This window comes from Harpegnathos saltator, unplaced genomic scaffold (genome assembly GCF_003227715.2).
Source record: "Harpegnathos saltator strain DR-91 unplaced genomic scaffold, Hsal_v8.6 scaffold165, whole genome shotgun sequence".
In the NCBI taxonomy this organism is placed as follows: domain Eukaryota; kingdom Metazoa; phylum Arthropoda; class Insecta; order Hymenoptera; family Formicidae; genus Harpegnathos; species Harpegnathos saltator.
This window is the reverse complement of record NW_020229945.1, coordinates 1-14,671: the sequence shown is the minus strand read 5'-3', so window position 1 is coordinate 14,671 and position 14,671 is coordinate 1. Positions and strand designations below refer to the sequence as shown.

The following is a 14,671-nucleotide window of genomic DNA, read 5'->3' as shown; positions in this document are numbered from 1 at the left end:
GACGGAACGATTGTCTGTCGTCTGTCTTTTTCTAATCTACTATCCATTGCATGAAAGTAGTACGAACACGAACCTAGGTGCATTTTACTTTTATCACGGCGAAAGTGCGCCTAGCGGACGTAGTTTAGGTGCATTTTGGTCAGATGGCGTATCTAAAATGCGCCTAGCCGTATCCCCCGAAATACGGCCGGTGGCCGCTCTCATTCTTCTCTCTGCTCGCGACCGTACGTTCAGTGGAGAAAACCGCTCAGTGAGCGGTTAGTGACTATTGGTACTTACTGTTGCTTACACTCAGACCAATAACGTTGACGAATTACTCAACAGTTGCGCGACTGTTGAGTGTTGTGAACGCACCCAATGTATATTTTCGCAATATACATTGGAACGTGTCTTTATGTACATATCGATAAATGTCGATAACGGAACTGTAAGTGTCGGTATTATCGACATTATTAGTTCCGCTCAGATGAGGGCGCAATCGCGTTGGAGTTCGTTCGCGGCTCCAGTATCCCCTTAATAGCTATATGTCAACATTGCATAATCACAAAAGAGCGGGAAAATCTTTACAATTTCAAATTGATTTCATAACTGCTTAAGATAATTTAGATTATTCATTTGTACACCTAATATTATCTCTTGAATTACGTATATCGTTTGTTAAATTACGATATGTCAAATTGATTTACTGTCCAAATAATGATAATAATGTTTTATCGTACAGTTTACTTTCTGAAAAGGCAAGAAAGCAAGGTTTCTTAAGCATTATTAAACAGTCTTAAAATCGGCCTTTAATCTCATCTACAAATTAATTATAGAAATTAAAAGATTCGCGAAAGTAGAAAAGAATCAGTAAATAGTATGCCATGATCTTTCTTCTCTGTATCTGTCGAAAGTATTTGTTTATTAGAATATTAAATTAGAATATAGAGAATATAGTGTATAGTATACATGCACGCACATATTACAATCCTATGTGCAATGTGGCTGACGATTAAGGACAACACTTGTTCGTAAAATGACAAAGGACACTTCTAAAACGTAATCTACATTTTAAAAGAGTCCTTTGTCATTTTACGAACAAGTGTTAATTAGAGAATTAATAAAGTTTAATAAAGAATTAAAGGGTTAATATAAGAATTAAAGGATTAAAACGTAGATTACCTGTTGTAGGAAGGTGGAATTAGAAAATGAATACAGCGGTTTAGCCGTACAAGATGAAAGGAAATATGTTATATTAACGTCAGAAATTCTGACCGTTGTATTTTTTTTCAAATTCCACCTTTCTACAACAGGTAATCTACGTTTTAATTCTTTAATTTTTATATTAACCCTTTAATTCTTATATTTAACATATATTATTATAATATTGTATATTATAAATCATTGTTTTCCATTATTAATATGTCAATATATTGCATCAATATATTGCCCATTGATAGTAGCTACAACTTTGTCGCTGTACAATATCGAAGAGTGATTTCCTTCGATATAATGCACCTGCACATTTCCAGTGGTAATCTGAAAATTATTCCGTTGAATAAAATTCCTCCGTGTGAATTAAACAATTTTGATCGTAGTAAATTTTATATGATATATACCTTATGGAGGCCATAATCCTCATGAGGAAAATTCAGCGACATTGTGGTTGGCTTAAGAAATATTACGGGTGACGTAATTTTCGGTAATTCCGTTATGTTATACTTATATAATGCTTGCACGTGTTTGTAAATTGTTAAACATAGAGACTTCATAGATTCGGCAGAGAATTTCATATATAACGGAGGAAGAAGTTTTACAAACATATTTAGCTTATCGTCCCAGTTGGTAAGTTTATTCAGTTCCAAGAAAAGCTGCAAGATAAGTAGATTATTTGACTTTTTCCGGAGAAACTCACGTTAACAAATAATATTTATAATAATAAATACCTTTCCACTAATCGTTGGCTCTAAAACATCCATTATACTTCGAAGAATATTATTTTCAAGTTCCTCAGTTGTAGCGCCAGATATAATTTGATTTAACAATGCTCTTAACTGTTCAGGTGCGCCGTCGATGAACACCAATCGGCCTTGGAAGTGCATTTTTTCCAACCTTCTTGCTAACTCGATCGCAATTAACGTTCCATACGAATAGGCGATTATAAGGAAATCTTGCTTAGATTTGATTCTTTGTATCATATGCTGAAAGTGCAGAAAAGACGATGAAATATAATAGTAGTTAAAAAAAGGAATTAATATTGTATAAGGTTATATTGTGTTACAATGTAATTTTACTTGTACTTTATGCTATATAACTATATTGAAGTGAAAGATTCATACTTTGAAGATACTATCAACGATATCGGCTACTGTGTTACAATTTTTGCCGATATTGTAAGTTCCATATTGTAAGCATGTTGCTGGTGCTTCAATTTTCGGCGCCAAAGAATAGAAAATATTTCCACAACCTTCGATTCCTGGCAAAAGGAATATCTCGTCCTTCGTTGTATCGCCTTTCGTTTGAAGATTCATACAGATGTCGTTTATTAAATTGTCTTCACCCATTGTATGGATAAATAATTTTAGACCAGTCGATTTATTTCCATCCGCAACATCACTAGAGCGTAAATTCTCATTCTTCGCTTCTTGGTCAAACATTTCAGCAAGTTTGGCAAAAGTGAGATTCCGAATATCCTGGGCAGCGAAAAATATCCCATGCTTCCGTTCTAAGGTTTGTTTGATTTCTACGACCATCATCGAGTCCATTCCAAGTTCAGACAGGCGTGCCTGAGCAGACACAGTGGTCAAATCCTTCACACCTGTATTAATAGTCATTCGTAATTAATAAATATAATGTAGCAACGTCCGAACTGCGAGAAGCACAAGCAAATGCAAAAATCGACTCACACAAACATTTGTACATTATATGCATTTCTCCTCCTCAAATAATAGTTAATAGTTAACCTTTTCCATCTCATTTTAATTAATACTTTTCACTTACTCATAATGTTGGCTATGGTGTCAATAACACTGATGGAGCTAACAGCGCTCGAACGCTTCTCTGCCACAACCATGCTCGCCGCTACTGGCTGCTCTTGTAAGAGAAATTCTTCCAGCTTCTCGATGCAGGAACTTATTTTTTGCTGCAATGTACCGCCAATGACCATTTCTTTGTCGTCCTCTTGCATGTCGGCTACAATACCGACATCGCCGATGGCGCCTCATTGAATCGCCAATCCATGTAAGCCCTCCTGTGTTCTTCTCTCACAGATTCTTTCCATGATAGAATTTGCCATTCCGTAATTACTCTGCCCGGCATTGCCTCTACCGCACGACACGGAGGAGAAGACGACGAAGTGACGTAGCTCAGGACATATGCATCTGGACAACTGGTCCAAATTCTTCGTGGCCTACGCTTTCGCTTTGAATGGTTTCTGGAATGTCTCTATCGTGTGATTCTGACAAATCTTGTCGTTTAGTACAACAGCAAGATTGAATATGGCGTCTGTTGGCGCCAATTCCTCCGCTGTTCTCAATACGTACTCGCAATCTTTGATGTCTGATGCATCGACGTTCGATACGAGTAATACTTTCACTCCGTAAGATTTCCACAGCCCAACCTTCATACGCTGATAACCGTTCTTTAGTCCAGTTCGTGAGATAAGCACGAGGTTCCTGGCACCACGAATGACTAACCAGTCGGCTAATTCCAAGCCGAAACCACCCAATCCTCCCAAGATAATGTATGACCTATTCGGTAGACAATAGTAACGCGGTAGGGCAAGCAAAGGCGTGTTCATGAATTCTTCCTCCTCTTGTATCTTTATAATTATCTGAAAACATCATATAAAACTTTTCATACTGTATTAACACTATATCTTTTGTAACACTGTACATGCCCGTTTATTATAACTAATGCCATTAGGAACATTTATCAATCATCTTACCTTTCCAATGTGTTTTCCAGCTGCCATGTACCTAAAAGCCGCTTCTATCTCGTCCTTTTGAAAAACTTTTCTAGTAATTGGCTTTATGGCTCCCTTTCTAAGACCTGCTGCTAATATCGTTTTTAAATTATCTTTCTGTTCGTTGCTGCTGTTAATAAAAACGTTTAACATTATACCGTAAAATGTAATCCCATTCGAAAATACCGACATGTTCAATGTATTGTTAGACATCATATCGAATTTTCCGACTTCCAAAAATCGCCCATTTCTGGCGAGGCAACGTACAGACGCTTGAAGTTTATCTTCGGCTAATGAATTTAATACAACATCCACACCACGACCATTGGTCTGTTGGTATATCATCTGTTCGAAGCTGATGTCGCGCGAATTCCCAATATGATCCTCCGGTATAGACGGGAAAGTATCTCGTATGAACTTTCGCTTTTCCAAGGTACCAACAGTGGTAAAAACTTCGCAACCATCATGAAGTGCAATATTGATAGCAGCTTGTCCTACAGCGCCGGTACCTGAGTGGATCAGTACTTTGTCGTTTTTCTTTAATTTTCCACGAAGGTACAATGCGTAGTAACATGTGGCATAAGCGCAGGGAACCGTCGCGGCGTCCTCGAGAGTCCATCCGTCTGGAATTTCCCAGGATAGATGTTGATCGACCACCCGCATATTTGATATGCACCTGAATAAAGAATTATATCGTTATTACTTTATGACATTCTCTTGTCAATGTTACACGATTTATCAGTCACACACTTATTTTCGACTAGCCCCATTATTTTGCGTCCAGTATCGTCGATACCGACGTACTCCAAACCTAATACGCAATCTTCCAGTCGTCCGCGAGACATATAATCATCCAAGTTAATTTTACCGCTTGCTAGCATTACATCCTTGAAGTTAAGAGAAGCGTAAATTATATTAACGAGATTTTCGTGCTGGTAATCCGGAGTGATATCGCCTTCAATCCAATGTAATGAAGTTAAATCTCTATGCACCTAAAAGTGATACAATGTTTAATACCATAAAAATGATACTTTGTTTAATTAAATATGATAAGTAACATATCTAGTGTAATAATTTTTTAACCATATGGAAATGGTAATTTAAGATATATTTTGTTTTGTCCGTCAGCGATATATACCAATTGATTCATCAAGGCATGATGTACAAGCTTGTGTTTTAGGGGCTCCAACGGAAGATGTCTGTACGATCCCCATACTTTTTCGGGCCGTAAAACATTTATAACGAGATCCATCCGAAGTTGTTCCGCGTAGAATGGATCGTGCAATGAGAATTTCGGTGCATTCTTGTCCTGAATGAACACACCTCTAATTAATTCACCGCCCGGTTCTTTCCTCAGGCAATTAACGAGACCCAGTAAGCCGCATTCTGTGTCCTTCTCTCCAACAATAATTATTCTCATACTGTTAGTGAATTCGTCCGCCGTGCTTAGAATTGATTTGATTTGTTTCAGCCAAGAGAATTCGTAATTGTTCACGTATATAACTTGCGTTTTATTCGTCGGCTGACCTCTCTTCTTCAAGAGCGTTATAGACTCATTGCCTGTCTGTTTCTCGAGTATTACCGCTAGGTTGTTCGCGTCTGCGTAGGCAAGATCCGCTTTTGTGAGGGATTGCCCACGTGTCAACAAAAAGCCGTCATCTCTTAATATTAGTAACATTTCTTTTAGGATTTCCTTTTTGCTGCTCGTTAACAAATTACAGCCTGTGACTAACATTATATTGTTTTTCGTCGATAGCTTCTTTGACTTTGTAATTACGATTTCTGAAGGAAGTTTAATGTCATCGAAACGATTAGTTCTATTTATCAAAGTAATATTAGGCTGAATGAGCGGTAAGTTCCCCAAAATTTTAGCAAACAGCGGAGAGACTAATTCTTCTATTGAAATGTCATCATCATCTTCGAGTAGTTCGATAATGTCCATTTTGGTTGTTTGATGGTACTCCAGAACAAGATGTGTCGACAGAGTTATTCCAACTTCAAGAGAAACTTTTACTCCGTCTCGATGAGCTACAAATTTGTATTTTTCAAGGACAGGACTCCCCGTTACCTTCCGTCGAGGTATAATAGTGGCGGTAATGCCACGAATCTCCACACCACCAGATATTACTGTATTCAAATTTTTGTATACGTGCACAGCGAGTTCTGAGAATATTTGAGCGTGTTTTACTTAGCTTGTATCATTTAATTAATTCATTTATATAATATATATATATCTTATAAGTGACATTCTAATTAGAATATTAATTATGAAGGAATATTTGAAAGAGAATATTACGGAGATTCCAGACAAGGGAACATCGAAAGAAATCTATATTTCTTTCATTCTATCTATATTTATTTATATTTATCTACAAATCTATCTACATTTATGTCTCATAGTCAACCTACCTGTACTTTCAGTCGTAGTATCTTTTAGATGTTGCACATGAAGCCTCGGATTGATCACCAATTTTTCTATCCCAGTAGGAACACGAAGATTTCTCGTGTCTATCCCAAGGATCCTTATTTGGAGCATGTTATCCATAAACACTACCCAGTTGTTCATCCATTCTATGTGTCCTCGGCTGGCAGTAATGGATGCACTTCTTAAAGAACGAAACAGATCCGTATATTGATATCCGCGTAATTTAAGCTCCTTATATATATCTCTCGTTTTCATTATTTCTTTCTCGTTATCGTCTTCTTCTAGATAATCGATGGGCACATTTTCCTTGTCAAGATCTAGTGGAACACGTACCGTGCCAGTGACAATTGCGTTACCATTTTCTGTTATTTCAAACTTCCCAGTACCTGCGTAAACAAATATATAAAATATATTATATCGAAAGTTCGAAAAAAGATACTTGTTGAGCAAACACTATTGATTTACTTTTTTGCACCATTAACGTTAGTTTTACAGCTGCTTGGTTCGAAAGAAGTGTCGCTCGAAGGAATTTGACATTTTCAAATACGACAGGTATATTTTTGTACGATTCCCCCCTTAACTTTCCAACCATTTTCCAAATTAATTCAATATATGCTGTAGCTGGCAACAGATTTCTGCCATCGATTATGTGGCCGCTCATGTATTCATAATCTTCGTCTTGTATGTTGACTTCTATTACAATCTCTCTAGACGTGATTTGTTTCTCCGTTGCGAATGACGCGACGTACCAGTTTTCCAAATGCTTCCACCTTGTAAATTTATAAATCAATTAGGTAGATATATTATGTTTATATATTGTTTCTTAACACTTTTAACACGTTCATTGCCGTTCACGCGATATCGCGTGTTGCGGCCCCTCACCAAACGGCCGTTCACGCAATTGTTTTTTATTATGAGTGACAAACCAGGATCCTCGAAAAGACTCAGTTCAATGCCAGTTCAATCGTGCAAAAAACGACTAAAAATAAATAAAAGAAAAAATAACTTTGGCCACCACACGAAATTCAAATTTTCAGTTTGGCAATGAACATGTTAAAGACATTTTATTATTTATTTGTCCTGTATAAAAAGCAAAATAAATGCCATAAGATTTTGTAAAATAGAAAACTTTTTACTACATTATATACTACAGTAAATATTTACTCTAGATCATAGACTCTAGATTCTAGATGACATAGTATAGAAGTGAGACAGTCGCATCATAAGTGGATCGGAAAGTGTCCAAGTAATGTAATCAACTTACTTGATCGACGGCGAGATCATCGGCGTGCTGCGACTAACCGGAAATTCTACAGCCGGATAGAGATTGGCTAATTGCGGCTGCAAGCCAAAGTTGTACATCTTGCCGAGTCCTTGCAAAAATACTTTAGCGTTATCTTCGTGATGACGTTGAGTCAACGTGATGGTTGTCGTATCGAAAATTTTATTCAAGACATCCTGCAGAATTCCATCCGGCGCGATTTCCACGAACGCTGTATTTTTCGGAATCATTTTCGCGACATCTTCGAAAAATATAGGATTCACTAAACTGTTGGTAAAGTATTCTGCATACGATATGTTATAATCGCAAGGCAATCTGCACCATTTTTGTTTATGCATCATCTTTTGTGGTAATGCCCGTTGTAATTTAGCCAAAATATTTTCTCTCGCAGGGACGATATAGCAACTATGAAGAGGAATATTACAGCAATTTATCTCCTTATAAGGGATTTTGTTAATCTGTGTGTGAGTGGATAAACAGAATTATTTATTTAATATATTGTGTAAGAGACTGAATATACTGAAGGAAAAATGAGGAATACCTCTAATTTCTTCGTAAATGTCACTATTGATTCCCTCAGTCCGACGATGGAACATGTGTCTGGACTATAGCTGCATATTACTTTGATATCTACTGGACACATGACTTTCGCTTCTTTGTAACTAACGCCAATATCCGTCATGGCGTACTTCGCTATTTTTGTTTCTTCCAACGCCAATCCTATGTAGTACGCGGACAAAATCACTTGTTCGATCGTGAAGTCACCAGTTACATATCCGCAACAAAGTTCACCGATTGAATGACCGATGGTATAGTCTGGCACAACGTTTACCGACATCAAGAGATCTATTAATCCAAGCTGTGGAAGGAAATAAAGGAGTCATGTTTTTCGAATTTCACGTAATGCTTGAGAAGAGCATAAAGCTTATTCTTCAAATCGACCATATCATATGTTAAGTAAATGAGAACAATTTATTACAAGTGTTTTAGCTTAATTGAGCTATCTTACGAAGTACGTGAGTTTCAGAGTAATCAGTAAAATGATCTTCTCTCTTCGATATTGATTTTTACTGCGCGATCATTGTTAGAAAATTTATCACCTGCATTGCTGTGATGCTCACGACTGTGTTCGATATACAGTCAAGGGTGACTTTTTGTTTACTTGTTAAAATGTCGATGATGTGCACTCCATGTATCTTTAGAAGTATATTACATTTTTCTATGGTTTCACAAAATGCTGGAAAACGCAGTAATGCTTTTCCTATCAACATATAAATCCAATTTTATTGATAAATAATTAACTAAATCGTTTCGCTTACGTAAAAGAGAGAGAAATTACCCATGCCAAACCATTGGGATCCGATACCAGAAAACACAAAACAGATCGGCTTTCTTACTCCATCATAATGATCTATTTCGCTCGTTATGCTGCTCGATATTTGGTTTTCAACAATCGTGTAACCTCTGTAAGGATGATTTAGAAGTTCTTCCGCATGGAGTTCGTGCAACAACCGAACATATTCAACATCTACCAGTTGACTTCCAATCTAAATTGGACGTATTTTGCATGAATGCAGACTTCTGTCTTTTAACTGACACAATTTTTACTTACCTCACATAAGAATGACTCCAGTGCTTGTTCGGTACGACCGGACAGGACGACGAGTCTTGGCAAATCGTCCTTTGGTGCCCCACCGTTGACTTTTTGCTTCATATTAGGTGCTAACAAAATATGAGCATTGGCTCCTCCCATACCAAAAGAATTTATAGCCACAAAAGTAGGTTCCCATATTGTTGGAGTAGTCACGACTCGTATAGTCCCTCGCTTAAAAGCTTCAATATCATCTCGTTCTTTTGTGATATTTATGTTTGGTGGAATTACGCCAGTTTCCATTGTTATCAGCACCTTGTCAGAGAGAGAGGGAAATATCCATTTTGAGAAAACTTCTAACTTCAAAGACGCGTTATGTTGAAAATTTGAATATCCTTATGAATAATGATCTCTTTCGACATTTCCACAAAAAATATTTCAAATATTTTCAAGAATAACGCTATTTAAATAATGAGCGCAGATTTCAGAACACCCCAGTTGTATGGCGTAAGTTGATGTTTTATTATTATAGCGTATGGAATAGTTATTTTTGATATTGATAATATCTGTGTTTTTGATAAATTTATTTAATTATTAATAATAACACGCTACCTTAATAATTTGAAGCAGGCCGCTGGCAGGCTCAGTATGACCAGTGTTTGACTTGCTGCTACTAATTAGTAAAGGGCCTTGTCTATCCTTGCAAAAAACTTTTTCGATTGAATTAATTTCTATTGGGTCGCCAACTTTCGTGCCGGTACCATGAGCTTCGACGTAGGCAACAACAGACGGCGATATATTGCATTCGTCGTAAAACTGTTGTAATAAGAAGTTTTGCAATTTTGTCGATGGGAAGGTAATGCCTTCTTCTTTGAATCCGTCGCAATTCGTTTTGCAATGAATTACAGTTGCGTAAATTCTTTTAGCATTCTTCGCTTTTTGTAAAAACACTACCCCGATCGCTTCACTGCGCATGTAACCATTCGCATTATTATCGAAAGGTTTGCAAAACCCGTCGGACGATAAAACACCTGAAATTACAAAATGCTAAATGATAGCAGTTACTTTTGTAAAAAAATATAAAAAAATATGTTTACGAAAGTATTTCTTTATTAAATTTTGAGATTGATTATTTTATCTGTGACGTTCGAAGTGTGGCGTAAAGAGTAATTATAAGATACCTAGTCGCATGAACTGCAAAGATATTAGAGGATTTAGACAGAGATTTGTGGCAGCAACGATCATGTTATCACACTGTCCAAATTTTATGTTTCTGTATGCGTGCTCCATAGCGTATATACTCGAGCTGCAAGCCGTATCGACCGTGTAAGATGGCCCTGTGACACCTAACCAGTGAGAAATCCAATTTGCTTGCATGAACTTTCTACATTCTAGACTTCTATGATCAGTAACCTACATGTATATATAGAGTATATTAATATACAGTATATAATACTATAGTATGGAAATAATTATATAAAATTATATATGTGGATATATAATATTTTTTGTAGATAGTTTCTTCGATAGATATCTAATTTGCTTTTATATAGTATTATTTTATCGTATTTTATACGGTTAAGATAAAGGTAATATAAAATTAGTAGCAATAAAACTCCAAATTTTCTCAATTGATCGTGCTTTGAAAGTAACAGACGGCAACAAGCACAACTCATCAATCAATATCTCAAATTCAGTTTAACAAGAGTTTTTGCCGGTTAGTTATATAAATAACATACAATTGTTATCATTCATTCTTGTCTTGATTTAATTCACTCAATCTCATCTCTTTGCGATTTAAATATCAAAATCGTAAATTATCGAGAAAATAGAAAATGGACTTTCGTTTAAAAATCGATCAGAAATCCTTTATCTATTAAATTAAATTATCCCACACTTTTCTTTTTATATTAACTGATTACATTTTATTAAATTTTAAATGAGACGATTATACGAGGATCGTTCAATAAATCCTTAGAAAATCCAAGAGATGGCGCTCGCAGTCGCATCGAAAATGGTTTGTTTTTAATAAGCATCATTACTTGTATTCACTAGACAGCTGTTAAAGTCTCAGTTATATCCATCACATGGTTTCATTTTTATTGTCGATTGAAGCAATAAACTTTTCTTTATTTAGAAAAATGGAAAAAAGTGAGTTTCTAGTGGTGATTAAACACTTATATTTAAAAGGCTTAACACCGAAAGAGATTAAAGCTGAGTTAAATGAAGTTCATGGCAATCTGCTCCTGTGTTTGCAACTGTTTACAATTGGGTAAATGAGTTTAAACGTGGCCGTACACCCACAAAAGATGAACATCGTTCGGGACGTCCAGTGGAAGTGAACACCCCGAAATGATTGACAAAATCCACGATATGGTTTTGAGTGATCGACGAATCAAAGTGCGCGAAATAGTTGAGGCCACAGGCATTATCGCAAGATATAGTGTTTTCAATTCTGCACGAAAAATTGGGATGTAAAAAAAATCTCGGCAAGATGGGTGCCGCGTTTGCTCTCAGTGGAGAATAAACGCAATCGTATGGTCGACTCTGAGACTGTTTTAGCGTTTTTCCGTCGCAATCCTGACGAGTTTCTGCGGCGATATATAACTGTGGACGAAACATGGATACACCACTACACTCCAGAGACAAAGGAAACAGTCAAAACAGTGGGTTTTTGAAGACGAACGGGCTCCGAAGAAGGCGAAGACGGTGAAATCGGCCGGCAAGGTGATGGCCACGGTTTTTGGGATGCACGCGGAATCATCTACATCGATTACTTGGAAAAAGGACAAACAATAACTGGAGAGTATTATGCGTTATTATTGTACCGGTTGAGCGAAGAAATCAAGAAAAAACGTCCTCATTTGAAAAAGAAAAAGATCTTCCATCAAGACAATGCACGGGTGCACACCTGCGCAGTTTCGATGGCTAAAATTATGGAAGTTCGAATTATTATATATCCACCGTATTCACCGGATTTGGCCCCCAGTGACTTTTTTATTTCCAAACTTGAAAAAATGGCTCGGCGGACAACGATTCGCGTCGAACGAGGAGGTCATCGCCCAAACAGATGGCTATTTTGAGGACCTTCCGAAATCCTACTTTTTGGACGGCTTAAAAAATTGAAGAAACGCTTGGAAAAGTATATAGAGCTAAAAAGAGATTATGTTGAAAAATAAAAAAAAATCTACCCAAAATAATTTGTTTTTCTATCTTTTTCTAAGGACTTATTGAACGACCCTCGTATCTTTCGAAATAAGAAACCGATTTTATAATTTTATAAGAAATCTATTTATCTGCGTATAAAAATTGTGACAAAGATTGGAATGATTTACTGCATATTATTTGCATTTTTGTACCTGCGTCTTTTCATAAACAAGCACATTCTCCGATTCGGAAAAACTTGTCCCGACGATAACTCCTGTTTTCGTGCCGCGTAAATCTTTCGGATTTATCCCGGCGTCGACGATGGCTTCGTACGTATGTTCCAAAAGACATCTAGTTATAGGATCCAACAGGTGGGCTTGGTTGAAGGGTATGTCAAAATATTCCGCATCAAATTTCTCGATATTATTGACCTTTCCCGTGCGTTTTGGTATATCCGGATGGTCTGCGAATTCAATAACATGTGGAAAGCAACACACTCAGATATCAGATAAAATGTAATATATCGATACTTCTTTGGATAACAATACTTAAGAAGATATTACCATGTTGCCAACGTCGACAGTCGTCCGAACCTAGATCTACTTTATTCAGTAGATTTTCTTTTAAATGTCTGACGTTGTCGGATTCGGGAAATCTGCCAGAAATTCCGGATATAACGATTTCATCCTGAATCGGCGCCGAATCAATCGTGGATGTGCCGTTACAATACATTTTTAAATATATTTATACAATTAATACAAGCCCGCAAACTTTAATGTTATCTATATTTCGTTTTCACGTATATTGTATGTCACTTCTTTTAAATTACTTCCTACTTTGAAAATATGTTAGATTTCTAACGATGTGGTATTAAGTCTCACACGTTACTGACGAAGTGGAAAGAATTGCAACGCGGGGGTAACGTCGGTCCGTGTGATTCCCTTCGGTGAACAGTCGCGTATCACAGGTGGCGATAAAGATGTTTAATTCAAATAAATGGTAAGTTATAATTTGTAAAATTTGCAAAATTTTCAACATTGTCATTTTTATTGCAATAATGTGAAGAAACTAATGCATCATAGGACATATTTGACATTTTTATTTGCAATTATATATAAGTTATATGCATGTATGGCGATATATTGTATTAAAACACGGCAAACAGAGTAAAAGTAAACTAATACAATTTCCACAGAATGTAACAACGTTTTTGGTATAATTTTTCGCATTTGACATATTAATTATAAGGACAATCTAGGAATATAAATCTAGGAGACGAAATCAATGCAGCGTGTAGGAATATAATGGAGTCATTACTTAATTTTGATAGACTCGACAAGAATGAGAGAAATAACTGAACTATGAGAGAAACAAAACTGAAGTGAACTGAACTGAAACAACTATTTTCTATTTCTTTTTGTTATAAAATGAATTGCTTAAAAGAATCGTGCTTTTTACCAATCTCCTCATGCAATGACAGAATAACATTCTTAATAACTTAAGAACGAAAGTCGCAAAACATAACATTTCTTTTGTCGTCAATTATCAGATATCCTGTACATAAAACAAGTGCAGCAGTTATAGGGAATTATATGCAAATTCGATATTATGCTAACAGTATTGCAACACTTTGATTTTCATCATGTTGGATGTTGGATTTAACATGCTGAGTAAGCTGAGTTAGTATGTTAACATGTTAGATTACATGCTAGCTAATAAATTAACTAAGGTAATTAAACAAAGTTAAGATATATTTAAGGGTCATCAGGCTGAGAATAGTAAAATACTGTAGTAAAGAGAATAGTAAAATACTCTTTTGCGATTTCCCTTATTAAACAATATTTCCGTAACAGTTATTAAAAATATAATGTTACATAGAGTGTTTCGTTTTAATAGTGCATCTCGATTATCATTGCAGGGAGCGGTCGTAGAGAGAAGTGTTTCAGACGAAAGTTGTAGGGTTCAGGGTGAGTCATCCGACGGTGACCTTCGTCTTGACCTTAGAGTCAAATTTGAAGGTTATTCGAAGATCAACATAAAAATTTTAAACGGGTACCCCTATTTTTGCGTATATATTTTTGTAGCTCAGCACACACGCACGCAAACGCACACGCACACGCACACACAAGCCAAGAAAGATGTAAATATGACCGAGCAACCTCCAGCTTGGTACACCTTGGGTAATGCCGGCGGTACTGTTTCAGGCCTTGTATCTCGGAAAATACAGAATAAAGAAATACTTAATTATAGTGTTTTTAGAAAGCTCTCGAGCTAGTTGTCATG

The 14,671-nt window shown here is 36.3% G+C and overlaps 1 protein-coding gene across 1 annotated transcript; it reads right to left on the bottom strand.

Annotated features, from left to right (window-relative positions):
- Window positions 1-1,404: 1,404 nt before the first annotated feature.
- Window positions 1,405-13,263, bottom strand: LOC105187401 (fatty acid synthase-like). The gene is given in 21 exon segments (XM_025296962.1): window positions 1,405-1,518; window positions 1,599-1,850; window positions 1,926-2,180; window positions 2,319-2,797; window positions 2,980-3,811; window positions 3,926-4,619; window positions 4,694-4,935; window positions 5,082-6,106; window positions 6,353-6,754; window positions 6,834-7,138; window positions 7,633-8,108; window positions 8,192-8,509; window positions 8,751-8,911; window positions 8,990-9,197; window positions 9,263-9,556; window positions 9,854-9,998; window positions 10,000-10,100; window positions 10,103-10,272; window positions 10,423-10,654; window positions 12,601-12,851; window positions 12,952-13,263. Coding segments are annotated over 21 exon segments (7,125 nt in total). The 5' UTR covers window positions 13,121-13,263.
- Between the last annotated feature and the right edge of the window lie 1,408 nt (window positions 13,264-14,671).